This window comes from Pongo pygmaeus, chromosome 1 (assembly GCF_028885625.2).
Source record: "Pongo pygmaeus isolate AG05252 chromosome 1, NHGRI_mPonPyg2-v2.0_pri, whole genome shotgun sequence".
NCBI classification, from domain to species: Eukaryota; Metazoa; Chordata; class Mammalia; order Primates; family Hominidae; genus Pongo; species Pongo pygmaeus.
The window spans coordinates 195,164,934-195,185,132 of NC_072373.2; the positions used below are offsets into that span (position 1 = coordinate 195,164,934).

At 49.9% G+C, this 20,199-nt stretch overlaps 2 protein-coding genes across 10 annotated transcripts in view; one reads left to right on the forward strand and one right to left on the reverse strand.

The window, feature by feature from the left end:
* Window positions 1-1,849: 1,849 nt before the first annotated feature.
* Window positions 1,850-10,989, reverse strand: NCDN (neurochondrin). Of its 3 annotated transcripts, XM_054496351.2 has the most exons (8): window positions 10,735-10,989; window positions 10,396-10,463; window positions 9,372-9,512; window positions 7,326-8,294; window positions 5,985-6,226; window positions 5,192-5,416; window positions 4,703-4,845; window positions 1,850-3,386 (listed from the first exon to the last, which is right to left on the reverse strand). In XM_054496351.2, exons 2-8 carry the CDS (start codon window positions 10,426-10,428, stop codon window positions 2,950-2,952), a joined length of 2,190 nt encoding a protein of 729 aa, XP_054352326.1. In that variant the 5' UTR covers window positions 10,429-10,463; window positions 10,735-10,989; the 3' UTR covers window positions 1,850-2,949. The 3 variants fall into 3 exon arrangements, with proteins under 3 accessions (XP_054352326.1, XP_054352335.1, XP_054352345.1); XM_054496360.2 differs by lacking the exon at window positions 10,396-10,463; XM_054496370.2 differs by lacking the exon at window positions 10,396-10,463 and having other exon boundaries at window positions 9,372-9,542.
* The window catches only part of KIAA0319L (KIAA0319 like), a 123,521-nt gene continuing 114,276 nt past the window's right edge, over window positions 10,955-20,199 (forward strand). For 2 of the 7 annotated variants that reach the window (XM_054496315.2, XM_063665971.1), the window contains exons 1-2: window positions 11,180-11,256; window positions 14,092-14,261. In XM_054496315.2, coding sequence (XP_054352290.1) covers window positions 14,120-14,261 — 142 coding nt within the window. In that variant the 5' untranslated portion in view covers window positions 11,180-11,256; window positions 14,092-14,119. Of the gene's footprint in view, window positions 11,069-11,179; window positions 11,409-14,091; window positions 14,262-16,070; window positions 16,157-20,199 lie in introns of those variants that run through there. The other 5 variants (XM_054496304.1, XM_054496297.2, XM_054496326.2 and 2 more) reach the window with 5 other exon arrangements.

The window sequence follows — 20,199 nt, forward strand, 5'->3', positions numbered from 1 at the left end:
CATTATCCACTCAGTCTCCCAGATCAGGAATCTGGGAGTCATCCTTGATTCTACCCACCCTTCTCTTTACCCCTCTTCACTTCCAGTTAATCACCAAGTCCTATTAACTCCTACCTATATCTTCTCCAGCCTCATTGCCACTGGCTTAGTTCAGACTTAGCACCTCCTCTCTGAGCTCCCTGGCTCAGCCATTCCTCTTGCAGTGCCTCATCTTCCCAAAATGCAAATGGGATCACATTCAATCTGCTAAAAAATCTGCAGTCTAGCCAGGGATGGTGGCTACAATCCCAGCACTTTGGGAGGCTGAGGCAGAAGGATTACTTGAGGCCATGAATTTCGAGATCAGGCTGGGCAACAGAGTGAGACCCTGTTTCTACAAAAAACAAAACTGCAATTTGATCTCTCAGCATGATTCCACGTCTAAGCTTCTGAGCACAGCACAGTAGGATCTGGTCCATGCCTGCTGGTTCAACCTCATCTTCCACCACTTCACACTTTACACTCTATACAACATGGAATGAGAAACTACTCGCAGTTCTCAAGCTTGCATGCGTTCATACCTTGCTGTTCCTTTTCGTGTCTGCCTGGCAAGCCCCTCCTCACCCTGAAGTCTCAGAGCCCATAGTTGCTGTAAGTTTTCCTGTAATTGTTTGGCCAGTCTGAGGGGCTCTCATGCTCCAGCCACACTGTGTTTGGACCTACATAGAAGCCACTGCTTACACTTTTTTTTTTTTGAGACAGGATCTCACCCTGTCTTCCAGGCTGGAATGCAATGGTGTGATCATAGCTCACTATAACCTCAAACCCCTGGGCTCAAGAGATCCTCTCGCCTCAGTCTCGGGAGTAGCAGGGACTACAGGCACGAGGCACCATGCCTGGCTAATTGTTTTTCTTTTGTAGAGATGGGGTCTCACTGTGTTGCCTAGGCTGATCTTGAATTCCTGGGCTCAAGTGATCCTCCCACCTCAGACTCCCAAAGTATTGGGATTACAGGTGTTAGCCACCACACCTAGCCTCTATGTCTTTTCATATTTACCCTGGAGAATCCATGCTAAGAAGATGGCTTTCAGTACATCCAGTCAATAAATAAATATTCCTGTCTATGCATAGCCAACCACAGGTGGGCACATAGGCTATGCTCAGCACGTGCTTATAGGTTTGAGGGCCTAGGTGGAGGAGGTTGCAGAGGGTATGGGTCTGGGGCCTGTCTGGCTCCAACCTCACAGCTTTGGCTCAGGACTGGTGAAGTACCCATAGTGGGTACTTGGCTCATCTGCTGAAGCTCGCAGGCCCTCTGGCTTCTCATTTGGCATAGAGGATCAACAGCTGGTAACCTGAAAGCTACATTTGGTTATTTAAATCAGTAGTTATTTAATTAAAGATAGTTACTGACATTCAAAAGTTGGGTTTCACATACAAATTAGGATTTCTGACTTCTTTAAAAATGGGAGGATATGGCAGGGCCACTTGGCAGCAACCCAGTGACATGGGAGAGGGGGGTGCAGTGCTTCATCTGTACTTGAGAGCACCAGAGCCCCCACAAGGCCTGGCCACGTCAACATGAGTTTGGCAACCTGCTGTATAAGTGAAAGATGTGGGCTGGGGAGTCGGATGGCGTGTGTGGAGTCCTGGCTCTGGCACTGACTAGCGGCAACACCTTGAGCCAATCACTTATCCATGCGAAGTTGCTTTGTCTGTGAAATCAGAACCCTTCAGAGGATTCTTGGAAGGGCTGAATGAGGTAAGACTCATGATGTGTTTAGCAGGGCATGTGTTCAGCACCTGGTAGCTATGAAGTGATGGAGCCTGGAAGGGAGAGAGCAGGTGCAGGGCAGACCACGCAGGAGGCTTCTCGTCACCAATGAACATTTATTGAGTGTCCACATGTGCACAGCTTTGAACTTGGCGATCACAGAACGCACTGGGGGAGGGAAGTGGGGAGGGAAGCAAGGGATCAAGTGTGTGTGTGTGTGTGTGTGGGGTCCCCCTGGGTTTATAAGAAAGGTAGTCCCTGCTGGAGCCGCCAGTCGCGTCTCTGCAGAGAGGAGTCATAGCAGGGGTGGGAGTTAAAGCCAGGCACCACGGTGGCAGTGGGGTGCAATCACTGGGGAAACATGCGGATTCTGGGGAAGTGTCCCTCCTGTTCCTGGCTCCAGCCAGGCCAGATGGCACCAGGGGGACAGGAATCAGATGCTCAGGTGTCCAAGCAGGGATAAGGACAGGCAAAATAAATAACCCCCCCAACCCCCATCGTCACTCTGCTGCAACACGACACAAAGGTTTAAAGATCTGGGCCCAAAGACTCCTGGGTCCCTTCAAGCAAGCTCAGGTGGAAGAAGGTTTCCCCACCCCCTACCAGGCCTGTCTGCCCCAGGTTGCCCTAGGATGGGGGCAGTTCAGACCCTGGGTCACCGAAGTTGATAGGAAGAACTGCGATATCAATGGCCTAAGCCTGCTCTCTGCCCAAGGGAGCCAAGGGCAAGAGCCAAAGGGCCAATTTAAAGGACGTGGACCTGGGGGGCCAGAGGAGGCACCACAGCCAAGGGGAGCCCACGCCCTGGCCGGCAGGGCACATGGGCTGAGGCAGTCTGCTCCTGCCAGCCCTGTCTTACCCTGGAGCCTCCCTCCTGCAGGGGAGCCAGACATTGGGCACAATGACATCTAGTGCCCCCCTCCCTGGGGGCTGCTCCAACCTTCCCCGGCCTGGCGGGGACAACCACGTTGATTTCCAAGCCGATCCCTGCCCCCACGGGGGCCTGAGGGGCGGAACGCAGTTCCTTACACTTGAGGGGTTGGCACCATGCCCTTGCCCTCAGAAAAGCCAGAAAGCTGGGGTGTTTTGGGGGGGAAGTCTGGGGAGTGGGGGGCCAGTTTGGGGGCTTCAGGGAAGATGCCTCCTCCCTCCTTCCCTCTCTGCCCGCCCCTGGGTCTGTCCCCGGTGGACACCCCTCAGGGCTCTGACAGGCACTGCTCCAAGGCAGCCATGCGGTAGTGGCTGGCCGTCTCCTCGCCCGCCTGCAGCCTCATGGCCTCCCGGCACAGCCGGTTGGCCCGCGCCAACTCCACCAGGACACCCTGATAGGCAGCCACCATCTCGGGCTTGACAGAGTTGGGGCTGACACTGCCTAGCAGCTGGAGCAGCTCCTGCGGCCAGCGGGAGCGCAGGGCAGCGGGGGCCAGCCAGGGCAGCAGCGGCACACAGCCGGTGAAGGCCTGCATGCCCAGGAACCAGAGCTCCTGCAGGTCGGCCCAGATGCCCTCATACTCAGGGGACAGGGCTAGCACTGCCTGGTCTGAGCCCGGGGTGGCCCGCGCCACGTGGGACTGCGATAGGAAGAGGATGGCAGCTGCGAAGAACCCTCGGGATGCTGGTGTTCCCTGAAGAGCTGCAAGGTAACGGAAGGAATGGGGCATGAATCGGACAGACCAGCTGCTGTGCCAGACCCTTCCCTATCCCTCTGTGTAGACACATGCAGGAGCCAGGGCACAGCCTGGAATCAGACTGCCTGCATTCAAACCCTGCCTTAGATGCTCACTGTGTGACCTTGGGTAATTAACTTTTTTGGGTCTGTTTCTTTACTTGTAAAATGGGCCAATAGTGCTCATCTTAGAAATTTGTTGTGAGAATTAAATGTGATCATCTTGGTACACTCAACCACCAAGACCTCTACCGGCACAGGAGGTGGGGGTGAGTCACAGGGTCAGATGGGAGAGAGAACCCCTCAGGGTTCTGGACACAGAGCTCAGACACAGGTTAAGGGAGTTGCACCATTTGATCCTTGGGCCAGAAGAGGGCGCCAGAGAGGAACATGAGCAAGTGAGCCTGCTTTGCTTACAGGCTGTTCAGCGGGGTGACCCTCACACTGCAGGTGCTCTCCAGGAAGCTGTCAACCTAACCTGGTGGTATTTGAGGGTGAGCCAGAACTGGGACCATGAAATTGGGGGCTGCAGAGATGCAGCCTGGGACTGAGAGTGCAGAGTGGGCTCCTGGTGTACAGGGATGTGCACCCCTTCCCATGACTGGGTACCCTGCTGGGAACCTCTCAAAAGGAACACAGAGGCAGTGGAGGGTACGGGCACGTTATGCCCTGTTCCCAGGCATCTGCTCAGCTCCTCCAACCTGACAGATGGGGCACAGGGAACAGGCAGGGACAGAGGGACGCAAGCAGACACCCACGGCCAAAGTGGGAGACACAGAGGGCTGCCAGGGGCTGGAGGGGACGTCCCTCCCCCTGCAAACAGCCAGAGTGAGGCAGAGGTAGGGAGAAGGTGTGCATAGAGGGACACCAAGTGCTGAAGCCTGTCACTGATGGGGGTGAGGTACCGAGCAGAACAGAGAAAAACATCAATGGAAGGAAGTCAGGTTTCTGACTCAAGGCCTGGGTGGGGGCGGCTCCACCTTGAAAACACTGGATTCAGATTCCTCTGGATGCCAGGGATTCCAGGTGCCTATGCCTGTGCCTGTGAGCAGGTCTGTACTTAACACCCACCAGACTTCGCCTTAGAAGTCTTCAGAAGAAAGAGAATGTTAGCATTTTGGGAAGAACGGTGGGGGTGGGGGATGGAGATACACTGCAAAGATTTCCTCTTGCTTAGAAAATGCTGCAAAACCATCTTCTAAATGGTGACTTTTGCCCCAAACACAGGAGGTCCACCCAGGTCTTCCGCCCTCACCCATTAGGACTGGATCCCCAGTTCTTACCTGGAGAGGTGCTAAGGAGCCGGGCCATGAGGAGCCCCAGGGTGGCCACATTAGCAGCCAGAAGCAGCCTTCCCTGTTGCTGCACTAGTGCTGGTAGCGACGTCATGAGGGTGTTCATAAGAGATGTGAAGCAGGCGTCACGCCTGGAAAAGAAAGGGGGGAAAGATGGAGGTAGGTGGGGGTCTAGTACAGCCAAATCAAGCCCTTGGCAAGAAATTAGGCAGTAGGGTGAATAATTAACTTTGGGCCCCAAACATAGCATCTGGGGGGCAGAGATTGGAGCAAGCAGACATGCTGAGATAGTACCTGGGGGTTCCAGACATGCCGAATCCCTTGTGCGGGGCTGGCTATGTCTACTCTGAGACCCCCATGCTACCACTAACAAATCCATGGGCATGGGGGGCAAAGTAGGAGACTGAGAATTGAGGCAATTGGGCAGCCTCCTTTGCCTCCTCCGGCCTCCTCCCCCACCTCTCCCGAGCCCCTCACTTGATCAGCCCCGGTGCGGTGACCACAAGGTTGAGGAAGATGTGGCAGCAGGTCTGCAGGCCAATCTCCACGCTGTCAGGCAGCACCGAGGTGTCGTGGCCAGGGGATGTGAGTTCCCACTGCTGCAGGAAATACTTGCACAGAAGCGAGGGGGCCCCTTCCTTGATCAGGATCTCCCGGGGCCCATCTTCAACGGTCAGGTGGCACCAGCCAGGCAGGAGAAGCCTGGGGATGTGGAAGGGACAGACGTGTGTGGGATTGGGAGAGATGAAGGCACACAGATTCCCTTTTTAGGGCACCTTGCCTAAGAGAAATGGAAGTAGGGGAGAAGGACACATCCTCGCAGGTACCACAGAAAAAGTACAAGCTTCAGAGTCGCACAACCCAGGACCAAACTTGGGCTCTGCCACAAAGTGTGACTGTGGGCAAGTGACTTTAATCTGTATGAGCCTCAGTTTCCTAATCTTTCATATGTGAACGAGACTTCTGTTAGATTTACCACGTGGACCAAATGAGATCATTTTGGTAAAGGGTATAGCAAAATACCTGGCTCGTAGTAGGTGCTCAATAAGTATAAGTTCTCTTTTAACTGAGAAATCTGGGGTTGGCAAGTGACACCTGGCAGCCGAGGAGTCCTGTGGGAACAAGCCCCCCAAAACAGAAATAACCCTAAGGGAAATCTCATGGCCCAATCAGGAAGCCTGGCACAGCTCAGTTTGTGGGGAGGGGTGTCCTTGTGTTAACGCTTTTCGGTAGAATGATCTAGCTGGACAGACTGTAACTACAGACTCACCGGAGAGCGTCTCCTGGCCAGGTGGGCCCTGGGGTGGTGGGGGAGATGGCCAGGTTGGCCACCTGCTGGGAAAGGTCATTGGCCTCCTCGGCCTCCTCGTAGAGGGTCTTGGCATAGCGGACGAGGAAGGGCAGCAGCTGGCACACCTCCTTACGCAAGGATGAGGTCTCCTCGGCCAGCCAGGCACCCAGGATCCGCACCGAGGCAAACACAAAGGGCTCCTTCTGCTTCTCTGACCCCACCTGTTGCCACAGGACCCCCTTGAGATGGAGCAGGACCAGGGACCCTCCCTGCCTTGCCAGAGGCCAGCCAGCTAGAAATAATACAACTAGAAGGAAATTCTGGCCTGTGAGCCTTTCAAAGGCAGGCCCCAACCTTTATTCTGTCCCATTAACACAGCACCTAGCATGTGGTAGGGACGCACACAAGGGACTGGCACAGAGTGAGCCAGGCCCTCCACGCACGTCTGTTGAGTGAACTGGGCCTGAGTGAATTGAGTGGCATGCCCCCGTACTCGCTGAGGCTCCAGTCACATCTCCCTAACTCCCTACCTCTGGAGTGTCTCAAGGCTAGAAGGAAATTCACAGGTCAAAAGCTAAGTTAAACACCCTTTACAGCAGCTCTGACCTGGGGCGGGAGGGCAGGTTCCTGGCTACTGTGTAACTGCTCCCAATGGTGGGAGTGAAGGGATGCTCTCTTTTGGGCTAAGTCAGAAAAAAGACATGAGCTTAGTGTGGTGCATGGAAAATATGGCTGGTGAGCTCGGTGGCTGGAGCAGGCCATTAAAGAGACCAGAATCATGACTGAATCCCTGTGGGACAGGACAGCTGGCCTCTCAGGCGGGCAGGCAGGAGGGGATATAGGGGAGGCAGGCACACTGATCTAGCCAGACCTCTACAGAGGCCAAGAACCAGGCAGCCCTGCTTCTCTTCCCTGCACCATTAGAAGTTCGGGTGTGTGCGTGTATAAAACAATGCTATGGAGTGAGCAGAACAGACTGCTTCAATCTTGTGTGCATGTGTTGGGGAGAGGTGTGTGGCGTGTAGTGTGTGTGTATTGGGGGGAGCGTTTGAGTGGGAGGTTACTGTGTTGTGTGTGTGTGCGTGTGTGTGTGTACTGTGATGTGAGTGCACATATGGTGTGTGGTATGGTGCTTGTGTGGAGGGAGGGGGAGAGAGGGAGGTTGGGCCGCACGCTACTCCCTGGAGTGCTGGCTACAGTATCAGCTTGTGTGGACATGCAGCTTCGCTGTCTCCCCATTATTCTCCTCCCCCTTGCCTCCCAGCTCCAGCACTGGCTCCCCCCATACTGGGCCCCCTCTGTGGGTCACTGCACCCTCACCTGCAGCAGGTAGTGGATAACAGCCCCTATAGCCTCCTTCATGACGCTCACGAGCTGCACCTTCTGTGGCTCCTTAAGCAGTGACTGCTCACAGCGAGTGCATTCCTGGATCCCCAACTCCATGAGGGCATAGCAGGCGGTCACCACATCCTCTTTCACCTCCGCGCCCGTCTCCTCCAGTGCCAGCCGCACTTCCACGCACGCCAGATTCACCAGCAGGGCCAGGAACTTGCTCCCGGAGCTGCCCGCCGGGATCCAGTCAGAGCCGCAGGCGTGTGCCAGGCGGGCTGCCAGCTTCAGTGCAGGGTTGCGCTGCCAGGAGCTCAGCTTGCTTCCCAGGATGCGTGCCAGCCCGGCCTGCAGATCCCGGTAGCATTCAGGGGGCACGGTTGTCGGGGGCAAAAAGAGGGGCAGCAGCTGGCAGAGCTCAAACTTGCTGGCATCCTCAGCTTTCTGGAAATCCTCACTGAGGCCCCGCAACACGGCCAGCAGGTCGGGCTCCGCCTCCTTCCAGCACTGTGTCTCCGCAGCAGCCAGCAGCCCCACCAGGAGTGCCAGGGCCTGGTCAAAGCCATAGCCGTGCCCCAGGTATGCCTGGCATAGGGCAGACACAGTGCCACCAGCAATAAGGTGCCGAGGCCCTCTGGGTGTGCCTGCTACAGCCGTCAGGCACTGGTAGGTGTCATCAATCATGGAGCGGCGGGCAGCATCGTCCGGGTCCCCCCGAGCTGTGAGGAAGGTGCTAAGAATGGGAATCTTGTTCAGGACTTGGGGATGGGCGGCCAGTTCAGGGTCACTGCAGAAGCAGGCCAGCAGGGCCACGCCCAAAGCCCGCAGAACATGGTCAGGGCAGCCATCTGGCGCCTCCTTGGTGGTCAGGAGACGATTGGGGAAGGTGAAGCCGACAGCATCGAAGATCCGCCGCCGAGTTTTGGCATCTATGTCACCTGCTTTGACTGCCTTGGTCACCTATAGGGGGTATGTGCTATCATCAGGATGAAAGGAAGAAGTGGCAAAGACTGTCCCTCTCCTGCATCCCGGGGCACTGAGGACTAGCAAGATGAGGTTATGCAACAGGACTCATCTGGGGTCATTTCATCCAGCTCCTTTTTTCTCCTTAGAGGCAGATAAATGTGACCTCTGGGATCCCTCTCATCTGTGACTGTCCCATGGAAGTGAGGTCTAGTCTTCCTCAACCATTCATTTGAGCATTTCAACACCTGGCCAGTTGAGAAGTTCTTCCTGATGTCTAAATGCCCACAACCTGGGATGGAAGGGGCTTAGAACTCAGTGTTTAAGATCTCCCAAGGATTTAAAGTCCTTCCTTAATTGCTCCCTCCAGAGAAGTCCCTGATCCATTTCTGCCACCTTCTCAGGGGAAATGGCTCCTGTGTCTCGCCGCTCCGCCTGTCAAAACATTTCCCCTTACATTTCACCTAAACACCTCCTCTGCTGCAGTGTGAGCCCTTGACTCCAGAGCCTTCTCCTTGTTGCCATGGCAAACAAGCAGCGGCTGTACTCCCTCCTCCCTTCACCCCCCACACACAACCCCCCCTTCCTAGCACTGCAGCTTCTGCTCTGCTGTCCCCAGCTTGGGTTCTTCCAAAAAGGCTAAGCCCCGAACTAGCTCCCATTCCTTAACCTACCTACTGCCATCCTGGCCTTCCCCTAGGACCCCTCCCCAGCCACTTCCAGCCCTGCTACTCTCTCCAGGCCCAGAACAACCATCCCCAGCCGTCAAGTACTCTGCACTAGTTACTACCTGCTGCTGTTACCCTATGAGTCAGCTCCCATCTGCTCTGGGACGCCCCAGAAAACAGACCCAGGCAGCCCCTAGTGCCACAGCCTTATTCAGTCCCATTCTCCCCTTTGCCCCCATTCTCAGGGGGAGCAAGAAAGAGCACAAAGGTAGGGGTCTTGGGCCTTCTTTGGTGCCTCCAGGGTTGCTAGCACTACGTACATATCCTTGGGGACTCACTGACCCCATTCCTTGGGGGCCCAACCACCCAGCCCTTCCCACCTCCCAATTTTCAGCCAGTTCCTTACTAGCAGCAGGGCTGCAAACTGCTCACTGTCATTCTTGGCCTCACGGAGGGCTCCCAGGTAGCGCTCCAGGGTGGGGTTTCGGCCCTCTGCCTGGTTCAGAGCTGGCTCGCAATCTGAGGCCATGATGCTCGCCTTGCCCAACTGTGAACACAAGAGGGACTGAGCATCCCTCTGCAGAGGAGGGACGGGGGTGGGGTGGGGGTGAGAGTGGAGGATGGAGGGAGGGAGGGATTAGCACACAGGGAGGGGAGGAGAGAATGTGGAGGGGTGGACTCCTCAGGACTGACCTCCCCCCAGGAAGCCCCTTAAGGGGCTGGATCTGCAAATCCTTAGGGATAAAGAAGGGACCCTGGTCCAAGGTCACCTCCAGAAAGCGGGAAAGAAGGACCATGCATGCTGCTGCTCAGCTGGACAGCTCTCCTCACCAGTCTCCTGGGGGTGGGCGGGGGCTGGCCCCACTGCTCAGCTGTCCCCCTGGCACCAGAGGCTGGGTTTTATTTCCCTCCACAGGGACACAGAGGGAGTGAGTGGTGAGGACAGACAGGGAGGAATGGAGACATACATGGGTGAAGTTCGATTATCCGGACTCAGGCTGACATGGGAGAAAAGGACACCCTAGGCTTCCTTTCCCCTCCCTTCTTCAGAGGCAGAGAGACGCTTCAGAAGTGAGAATACAAGATGCTCAACAGGGAAGGCTTGGAGGCCCCTTTGGGGACCCCACCCCTCCAGCCAGGGCTCTCAGTCGCCCCCGCAGGCTCTTTGCCTCCTCTCCTTTCCCTCCCTCGGGTAGAGGCTGCAGCAGCAGCAGCAGCAGCAGCGGCAGCAGCAGAATTAACCCCTTGCGCTCCCTCTTCTCGCCCTCCCCGTCCCGCTACCAGCCTGTGGATGCCGGCAGGGGCTGGAGAAGCAAGAGGGGGTCCCGGATAGTTCCCAGGACAACGGAGAATCCAAAAGCCGGATAATCGAAGCGGGGCTGCTGAGATGGGGAGATGAGAAGGGGAGGAGGGTTCCTGGCGGTCACCACCTGTCCCGCCGCAGCCAGGTCACAACACGACATTGATGAAGTCACGACAGGGCGGCGATGAGATCACACTTCACGATGGCGCGGTGATGTCACGGAGAGATCACGTCAAAATCACGACATGGGAGACAGCCCCCAAAGATGACAGGGCAAATTAAAAAAAAAAAGATATATATTGAAAAGGGCTGTGACAAAATGGAGTCTCGACAGGGCACGATGGTGTCGCGATATGGCGCGATGGAGTCGCGATAGGGTCCCCGGGGTGTGTCGGCATCGATTAGCGCCGGCTCGGAGAGGCCCCGGCTGGGATGCAGGGGAGGGCCCGAAGGGGGCTGAGCTCACCAGGCTGCGGCCCCGAGCGGCGAAGTCTTCTCCCAGCACGATGCTCCGGGAGCCTCGGGCCGCTGCTCACGCCGCGTTGCCCACTCCTGGCTCCAGGCTGCTGCAGCTCCACCCCCACCCCCGCACCGCTCTTGACCAATCCGCGGCTGCTTCACTCCGGGCTCTGGCCAATGGCAAGTCAGGGCGCTAAGCAGTAGGGGGTGCCGCCGTTGCCGCCATCTTGCTTGTGGGCATTGCCCGAGTCTGGGGCCTGGGGCTCGAGTGAAGGAGGGAAGGTGCAGACTGCCTTTGGAGAGCGGGCGGCGAGAGGCTGGGGGCCCAGATTCCTTCGCTTGTGCGTAGTTTTACCCGCCCAGCACTGCCCCTCCTCCCCCTTGGTCTCGCGGCCGGCATTGCGCTTCCCGGGGGAGGGGCGGGAGGGCTTGGTTAGCATGGAGAGTGTGTTTCCGGGTCGGTCCCGGGGAGGTGGGAGGAGGCGGCGTTTCCGGCCGCCGTCGCTGTCCAGGGAGGCTGAGGCGAGAGGTAGCTGTCCGGGTGGGGAGCCCGCACTACCTTCTTCCTCTTCCTCCTCCTCTGGGTGAGGGGAGCGAAGGTTGGGGGTCCCCGAGCCCATGGACCAGGAGGAGGCGGAGGCCGCCGAGAGCCGGGGCCCCGCTATGTGGCCCTGAGCCCCGGTAGGTGGCCGGGGGCGGCTGGCTGCCAGGCCGAGGACCATGGGCTCAGGGGAGGGGCAAGCGGGACGGGCGATGCCAGCGGGTGCGCTGGCCGGATGTTGGGTCCGGAGGTGGCGCCCCTGTCTCGGCCAGGGCAGCCAGCTGCTTCTGTCCTTGTAGGTGCGCAGCTTGGGTCCCAGGCTGAACCCCGCTTCTCTCGGGCCTGGGCCTAGTCCTGCAGCTCCCTCCATCCCCTGACAGCCAGGCAGACAGCCGGGGTTCGGGGCGCTGCCGTCCTTCTTCCACCTTCGACCTCTGCAGCCTAGACTTTAGTTGCTGTCTCTGATGTTTGGTCTCCCCACCGAGATAGAAAGTTGATGCAGAATGAAGAGGGGACGGGGTTGAGCACGGTGTGTCCATTATAATGTGAAACCTGCCTCATCCAGGATTTTGAAAATTATGCTCCACAGAGGGTCCTGTAGTGGCTGCAGTGAGCACAAAGGTGAAATGAAGGAAGTCAAAATTGATTACCTCTGGAGGGATTCCAGGAACTCTTTGGCTTCTGGTCTCATAGTGGTTGTGTCCAACTGACAGTAGTTGCAGTTAGTGAAGAGCATTAGCTGACTCTCCTTGTGCTCTCTCCTGTGATTAACAGACTGAAAACTAGGAACAAATTGGAAAGACGACCTTCCAGAACAATCTGTTCATTTTTCCAGCTATTTGGAAAACAGTGTCTGCAAATATAAGCAAAGCTATTCATGGCAGTCTGTTCTGTAACTTTCCCAAATATCTGAGACTTTAAAAAAGAGCTTTATTCTCGATTACTCATACCAACTGAATAGGCTGTTTGAGACGTGCTCCATCGTTGTTCAAACATATCTTATCGCTGTGTACATAAATGGAGTTCCACGTATGTAGTTGACAGACTGAACTATGATACATCCCCCATCAACCTGAAGTATTAAGTAAACATTACCCCCTGCTCTGTCTGAACAGCTGCTGCAACAGAGAGTGCTTTTATTTTGGGTGTACTTGTAACGCCCTAAATGCCAGAACTATTGTGAGCTTTTCTAGATTTTCATTTGTCAAGTATTGTGGGGGTGTGTGTTCTCTCCCTGGGTTGTTACCCTTTGATTCAGTAACAAACTATTTGGATCTTGTGATGTGTTGTTGTTCTTGCATTTGGTCAGCAATCCTTTAACTGGACCCTAGCAGTGATTTGTGCCCTTAGGCAATTATAGGTTTCAGAGGAATGACTGGTTAGGAGTTCAAATGAAATTAACTCTGCCTTTCTCTTAGACGCAGGATTTGTTAGACATGGCACTTCTAATCAGCTTGTTAGTCCAATGGTGTTTATTACTCCATTTTTCAAAAGCTATTCATTTCTTTTCTGCTTCTCCCACCCACCTGTCAGGCTATTGATGACAGCTGTTGAGTCACCTTGAGTTTTAAATCCTTTTGTGGTAGGCAGAAATGTGTTGGGTAAGATTCATACACACACATACACGCACACATGCATACTCACTCGTTCTGTCTTGGGAGGCTAGAGAAGTTGCTGGATGTACTTTCTAACTTAGGCTTCATTTCATAATCTCTTGAACATGTCTCTGGCCCACACACCTCCTTTCTGCCCCCTGCTCCCTGAAATACAACTACAAAATAACTAGAAATAGGAATGGATGGAAGTGAATGAGAACGATGAAGTCCTTCAGATGCGTGTGGTTCTGCAAAAGCCTTTTCTTGGGTGGGCTGCACCTTAGTTTTGCAGCTGTGTGTATGTCTGTGTCTGTTTCCTGGTATTAGTCAGCATTGATATCCAGCCCAGGCAATGCTGATCTCCCTGTATGCTGGCCGTGGGATAGGAGTTAGGGGTTGGCAGCCTGTGTCATTTGCTGGATGTAGATGACAGGTACATAGTTGGACAGAAGTTTTTGAATTGCTTCTTCAGAACTCAGTCAACCCTCATAATGTTGCCAATATTTATATACTAATTTAGACAGTATAGCAAAGTTTTATATGAGGGAAGAAATTTATGGTAAATGAGTTTTTCTACTGGAAGAGACCTAAATAATCCAGCCCCTAGATTCTGGAGTAGCCAGCATAGTGCCTGACATAAATATTTGTTGAATGCAGGGATTGGGGTGGGTAGCATTGAGGTGTAAATTGAATAGATTTTCACGATAATAGTGGTGGGCGGGGACAGTAGCAGACTGGAGAGTGCATGCCTTGCCTAAAGACATTTGCATTCAGAAATTTTAAAAATACTGGGCCAGACATAACCCTCAGGTTACTTTACCTCTGAGGGTGCAACCTCTTCTCCTCAAAAGTAAGAAAGTGTGTTTGGTCAAAGTCACAAATCTATTAGTAGCAGAACTGCAACTAAAACTCAGATCTTCTTGTCTGCAGGCTGGTGCTCTTTCGATTCTACCACATAGGTGATTTACTGTTAGATTAGAAAAAAAAAAAGGAATATAAAGTTTTAGTTTTCAGTGGATTCATTTGATATCCCTTGCTGTGTTGTTATTCTGATAATTATAGGCTACCTCAAAGCCCAGGTTTAAAATTTATAGGCAGGGTTGAGCCATTAAAGACAAACTTGAAATTTTTCTTTCCCCTAATCTGTCATATTTTCTAGCATTCCACATTTCCAGGAATTAATTATTAATTACTTGGCATGTAATTTCTTCTCTTTCTGTCCTTCTAGTGTACTGGTTCTGCCTGTCTGGAGGGCCATGGAGAAGAGGCTGGGAGTCAAGCCAAATCCTGCTTCCTGGATTTTATCAGGATATTATTGGCAGACATCTGCGAAGTGGTTGAGAACCCTGTACTTGTTTTATACTTGCTTTTGCTTCAGCGTTCTGTGGTTGTCAACAGGTACCATTTTCTTTATAGATTTAAGATTTTTTTTTTTAGAAAAGGGCACTTTATGTGAGTCCTTCAGTTCATTTTAAGGACTATTAGGAGGCAGAAAAGCAATCTGCCAATTGACAGAAATGGTCATCCTTTTGGTTAATACTCAGTCTGTTGGGTTTATTTATTTGTTTTGTTTTGGAACCAGAATTTAAATTGGATTCTTTTTCATAAGGGAGAATTGGCACAACTGTTTTAAGACTTGATAAAAGTCAACTGGGTATTTCTACTTAATGACTATAAAACCTTGAGCAAATTACCTATTATCTTTGAGGAAGGGTTATATCTACCTCATGGTTTGATTTGAGGGATAGTATAATTAAAGCATGTAGCACAGCACTCAGCATGGGTGCTTAGTCTTGCTATTTGCCCAGGCTGGTCTTGAACTTCCTTTCCTTTCCTAAAGGAATCTACACTTGTGGGAAAAATGCGTTCCTTACTTTTTCCATAGCAAGGGGCTATGTTGATAGATTTTGTAGACTGTGCTTTCCTCCTAGAGATTATTTCACCAGGGTAAAGCCTCTTGCCGGGAATCAGTGCCAAGAATGCTAAATTTCAAAGGAGAATGCCCTTTCTTTCTTTCTTTCTAAGTTCTTTTGTTGATATTGTGCTTTCATAGTATGAGTGTGAGAAAACAGCAATTTGAGAAAGATTTCTGAGTATGCTGCCATTCTGGCCAGTGACCAAAAACCTTCTGCTGTAGAGACCACCGTCTGGGATAACTAATCAGCCTTTTTCCCTTATAATTACAAAGATTTCTGTTGCTTTCCTAAAGGAATTGGTGGTCATGATTTTGAGACCCTAGTAATTATTGTATTTAGCAATTTCAGTAACATCGGCTTTGGGGTTTTTATTGTCTTGCAGTGATGGTTGATGATTGCATAATTATAGCAGTGGAAGTTGTACTTGACAGAAAGCTGATCTACATGTTTTTTTTTTACCCCAGATGATGCTTTGCTGGGACAGCTGACTATTTCAGGTCAACATTTTATATAAGATCATTACAATTAAATAAGTAATTGATTTAGCACCATCAGAGTAGGGAAAAATCACTTCTTTTAAAAAAAGAGATGGGATCTTGTCACCCAGGCTGGAGTGCGATGGTGCGATCATAGCTGCCTGCAGCCTCAAACTCCTGGGCTCAAGCTGTCCTCTTGCTTCAGCCTCCAGGCATGAGCTAGTATGCCTGGCTAATTTTTTTTTTTTTTTTTAAGACAGTGTCACTCCGTCACCTAGGCTGGAGTGCAGTGGCACAATCTCGGCTCACTGCAAACTCTACCTCCTGGGTTCAAGCGATTCTCCTGCCTCAGCCTCCCGAGTAGCTGGAATTACAGGTGCACACCACCACACCCGGCTAATTTTTATATTTTATAATTTTTATATTTTAGTAGAGGTAGAGTTTTGCCATGTTGGCCACGCTGGTCTCAAACTCCTGACCTCAAGTGATCTGCATGCTTCGGCCTGCCAAAGTGCTGAGATTACAGACCTGAGCAACTGCACCCGTCTGCCTGGCTAATTTTTACATTTTTTTAAGAGATTGGGGTCTTGCTGTTTTGCCCAGGTTGGTCTCGAACTCCTGGCTTTAGTCGATCCTCCAACCTTGGCCTACTGAATAGCTGGGATTGCAGGCACCAACCACCATGCCTGGTGTAAATCACATTTTTTGAAGCACACCTACCACATACCAGACTCCTAATTATAAACATTACATACCTTATCTCATTTAATCTTCATGATAACCCAAAAATAGATAGTTTTCTTCTCATTTTATAGATAAGGAAATTGAGGCCTGGAGAGGCAAAATGACTTGGCCAACGTCACACAGCAAGAACATGATGGAGCTAGGATTCTAAATCCAGGTTTGTCCACTGTAGAGCTCATACTCTTTCTCTTCTGGTACTCTGCCTTCCAACCACAGGTGATGTTTTGGAGGACCAAAGGCAATTTTTTTTTCTTTTTTTGAAACGGAGTCTCACTCTGTCGCTAGGCTGGAATGCAGTGGCGCGGTGCGATCTCTGCTCACTGCAGCCTCCATCTCCCGGGTTCAAGTGATTCTCCTGCGTCAGCCTCCCGAGTAGGTGGGACTAGAGGTGCGCGCCACCACACCCAGCTAATTTTTGTATCTTCAGTAGAGACCAGGTTTCACCATGTTGGCCAGGATGGTCTCCATCTCTTGATCTTGTTATCTTCCCATCTCGGCCTCCCAAAGTGCTGGGATTACAGGCGTGAGCCACCATGCTGGGCGGCAATTTTTTTTTTTTACCCAGTACCATGGTAAGCAGCTTGTTATTTGAGGGATTCAAAGTATAGAGGATGAAGAAGCAATTCCAAGTCTTTCTGTGCTTTCCAATCTAGCACTTGGTTAAACAGCATTGTAGGCTCATTGTGCAAGTCTTTATAACCTTGAGCTTGGTGCTTAAAAACAGCACCCTAATTAAGTATAGAAGTGCAAAGGTAGTGGTGTTAGGAGTAGTTCTGGTGGGGATTAGGTTATGCCAGTTCTATTTTAGAAAAATTTGGAGCTTTTATCATGGAAATTAAAAGATCAAGAGCCATGTGTGTTCAAATTGAGGGAACATGCAAGCAACATGTGACAGACATATTTGTTAAATACTTTGATTTAATTGGAGCTCCTTCCCATTTTTTTTTAAAGGAATATCCTAATAGAAAAAATAAAAAGGGCTGGGCACGGTGGCTCATGCCTGTAATCCCAGCACCTTGGGAGGCCGAGGCGGGTGGATCACCTGAGGTTAGGAGTTCAAGACCACCCTGACCAACATAGTGAAATGCTATCTCTACTAAAAATACAAAAAATTAGCCGGGCGTGATGGCATGCACATGTAATCCCACCTACTCAGGAGGCTGAGGCAGGAGAATCGCTTGAACCTGGGAGGTAGAGGTTGCAGTGAATCAAGACCGCACCATAGCATTCCAGCCTGGCCAGCAGAGTGAGACTCCATCTGAAAGGAAAAAAGAACAAATAAATAAAAGGCATAAACAGAGTGCCATAAATAAGAAATTAAAATGAATATATTTAAAATGTTCATTCTCATTACCAATCAAAACGACAGATTAAAATGAGATATCCTTTTAAAGCTATCATATTGATGAAGATTAAAGTAAAAATATCTAGTGCTGCCAAGGGGTGATGTGGTTGTCCTCATACAGTGCTGAGGAGTTTGAACAGATAACTTCTTGGCATAAATATCAAGAGCCTTAAAAAAATTCATATTTTTTGACTTAATTCTTCATTTAAGAATTTATCTGAAGGATACATTTAGATAGTTGTGAATGAGAGCACTCATCAACACTCATTTATTCTGTGCTGCAAAATATTGCTAAAACCTGCTTAATTATAGGAGAGTGGTAAAATCTTTGCATCTCCACATGGTGGGATACTATCCAGTCTTAAATTCATATTTTAAAAGAAAAGCTGGGTGTGGCGGCACATGTCTCTAGTCCCAGCTACTCGGGGGCTAAGATGGGAGGGTTGCTTGAGCCTAGGGGTTTGAGACCAGCCGGCAACATAGTGAGGCCCTGTCTCTTTAGAATTAAAAAATGTTTAATAATTAAAAAAAAAAGTACATGGGAAAATGCTCCTAATATTAAATGATAAAATCAAATTATGCAACTACATATTCAATATGGCGTCAATTTTGTGAAAAGAAGAAAAAATTATGTAATACAAAACAGTCTGAAACTAGATGTACAACTAAATATTTATCTATTTTTTTTGACTAGAGGAATTATTATCTCTTTATATTTTTCTGTGTTTTCTAGGCCTTTCTTTGGTATACTTGTATACCTTTTTATATAAGGGGGAAAACAACCTACTTGAAAAAGCAACAACAAAATAATAACAGCAAAAACCTATTGGTGGGAGCCTGAGTCAGTATTTCTCTACTCATGAGTTTACTCAGTGTTTACCTGAGTGTTTACAGTTTTTTCCAGATAAAATACATTCTTGATTCCTGCTGTTATTTAGCTCATGGATTATTTCTGAAAAACTAACCAAATTAAGGCAGCTCTGCAGTTATCCTCCACTCCCGCTTCCCACTTGGGAGTTTGCTCCATCTTTGGTAGAGCCCCAGGCAACTGTTGACTTACACATGGTGAGCTTTTTTATTTCCACTTTTGGGTTCAGTGCTGAAGCCCTACTGTTAGAAAGCATTGATTACAATTTGATAAAAGATGGTCTGTCTGTGTTTTCCTTGTGTGCCATTGAATGGCTATTTTTCTGTTTAATTTTATTGTTAAGTGGCTTGAAAAATAGCGTTTTGGACCTGGGGATTCTCATCTGGAGACATATAGGAAGTGATCCTGGGAGTTTTGGAAATTCCTACAATAGATTATCAGCTTCTTGAGAGCAGACATGTTGCCTCTTTTAGTTATGCTGGATATTCTTAGCGGGTACCAAGGGCTTGGCACATAGTAGATGCATAAAATATTTGTTGACTGAATAAATTAATAAATTACCAATAAGGGAATTGTTCTTTAAGAACTAAGCTTTAAAAACAACAAAATCAGAGCAGAGATATGGAAAGGCACTTTAAGGAGACCAATGCCTTTGAGACCAACAAGATTGACTAAAATCTTAACAAATATATTAACACATACAAAGAAAGAATGTATGCATCTGAAGAGTTATGTGTGCATGTTTGTGGGGGATGCAAGGACCTAATTGGCCCTAGAAATCTAAAACAAGGAGAATCACTGAAGCTAATGTCCTTAGGCCCAAAGCTAACAATTGGCTGTGAAAACTTGTACTGACATTTCCCTACCTCTGGGAAGGAGATTATACAGTTAGTTAATATGTATTTTGAGTACAGAGAAAAACTATTCAATTCAGAACCATTTTTTGAGAACTTAATAGGAGTCTGCTTCTAGACTAGGCACCAGGATAATAAAGATTAGTACAATACAGTCCTTTCTCTGGAATAACTACCAGTAGCAAGTGAAAAGGTAGAGGCCAGGTGCATTGGCTTATCCTAGCACTTTGAGAGGCTGAGGCAGGAGGATCACCCGAGGCCAGGAGTTCAAGACCAGCCTGGACAACATAGTGAGACCTCATCTCTACAAAAATAAAAAAAATTAGCCGGTGGTGGTGGGCACCTGTAGTCCTAGCTACTCGAAAGGCTGAGATGAGAGGATCACCTGAGCCCGGGAATTCAAGACTGCAGTGAACTATGATCATGTCACTCTACTCCAGTGTGGGTGACAGAGGGAGACCCTGTCTCTTAAAAAAAAAAAAAAAAAAAGATGCAACGCACAGAGTGCTATTGGAACCATAGGAGAAGCATTTAGCTTGGAGGCAAAGAGGGGTGCTCTAAGGAGTTCTTTCTAGAGAAGCATTTTCTAGAGAAGCTGATGCCTGAACAGAGTTGTGAAGGTTGAATTTGAAGGATTCAAAGGGTATTCCCGTGCAATGGGAATGCAAGAGCAAAGGCACAAAAGTGAAACAGCCTGGTATATAGAAGAAACTCCACAAGCAGTTTAGCACTACTGGAATATAAAGAGCAAAGCTGGTATGGCAGCTCCAGAAGAGGTAGGTGGTGGCTAGGTCACAAAGGATTTGTATGCTATGCTAAGAAGCTTCAATTTTAATCTTTTTAGGTAGATGGTTTATAAATTTTTTTCATGATGCACTTTAATCCATTGAAAAATTAGAATGTACCCCTGTATATAAATTTATACATTATAACACGTAATTTTGTACTAATGTCTTATGTATGTGTAAGAGATGCCAAAAACAAAATGTTAAAGGGATCGACAGAAGCAAATATGAAGAGTTCTAATATTTTCTTTTCATGCCCCAGGGATTTGTCTTGTGCACCTCTTAAGGCAAACACTATAATACTTTAATGCTAGTATTAAATATAAAACTATTAATACTGTATTAAAT

Coding starts and splice junctions, on each gene's coding strand:
- NCDN (XM_054496351.2), bottom strand. CDS start 10,428: ATGTCGTGTTGTGACCTGGCTGCGGCGGGACAG. Junction 5,417..5,984: donor TGGCCAGGAGACGCTCTCCG/GTGAGTCTGTAG, acceptor CCACATCCCCAG/GCTTCTCCTGCCTGGCTGGT. Junction 4,846..5,191: donor ACCGCACCGGGGCTGATCAA/GTGAGGGGCTCG, acceptor TTTCTTTTCCAG/GCGTGACGCCTGCTTCACAT.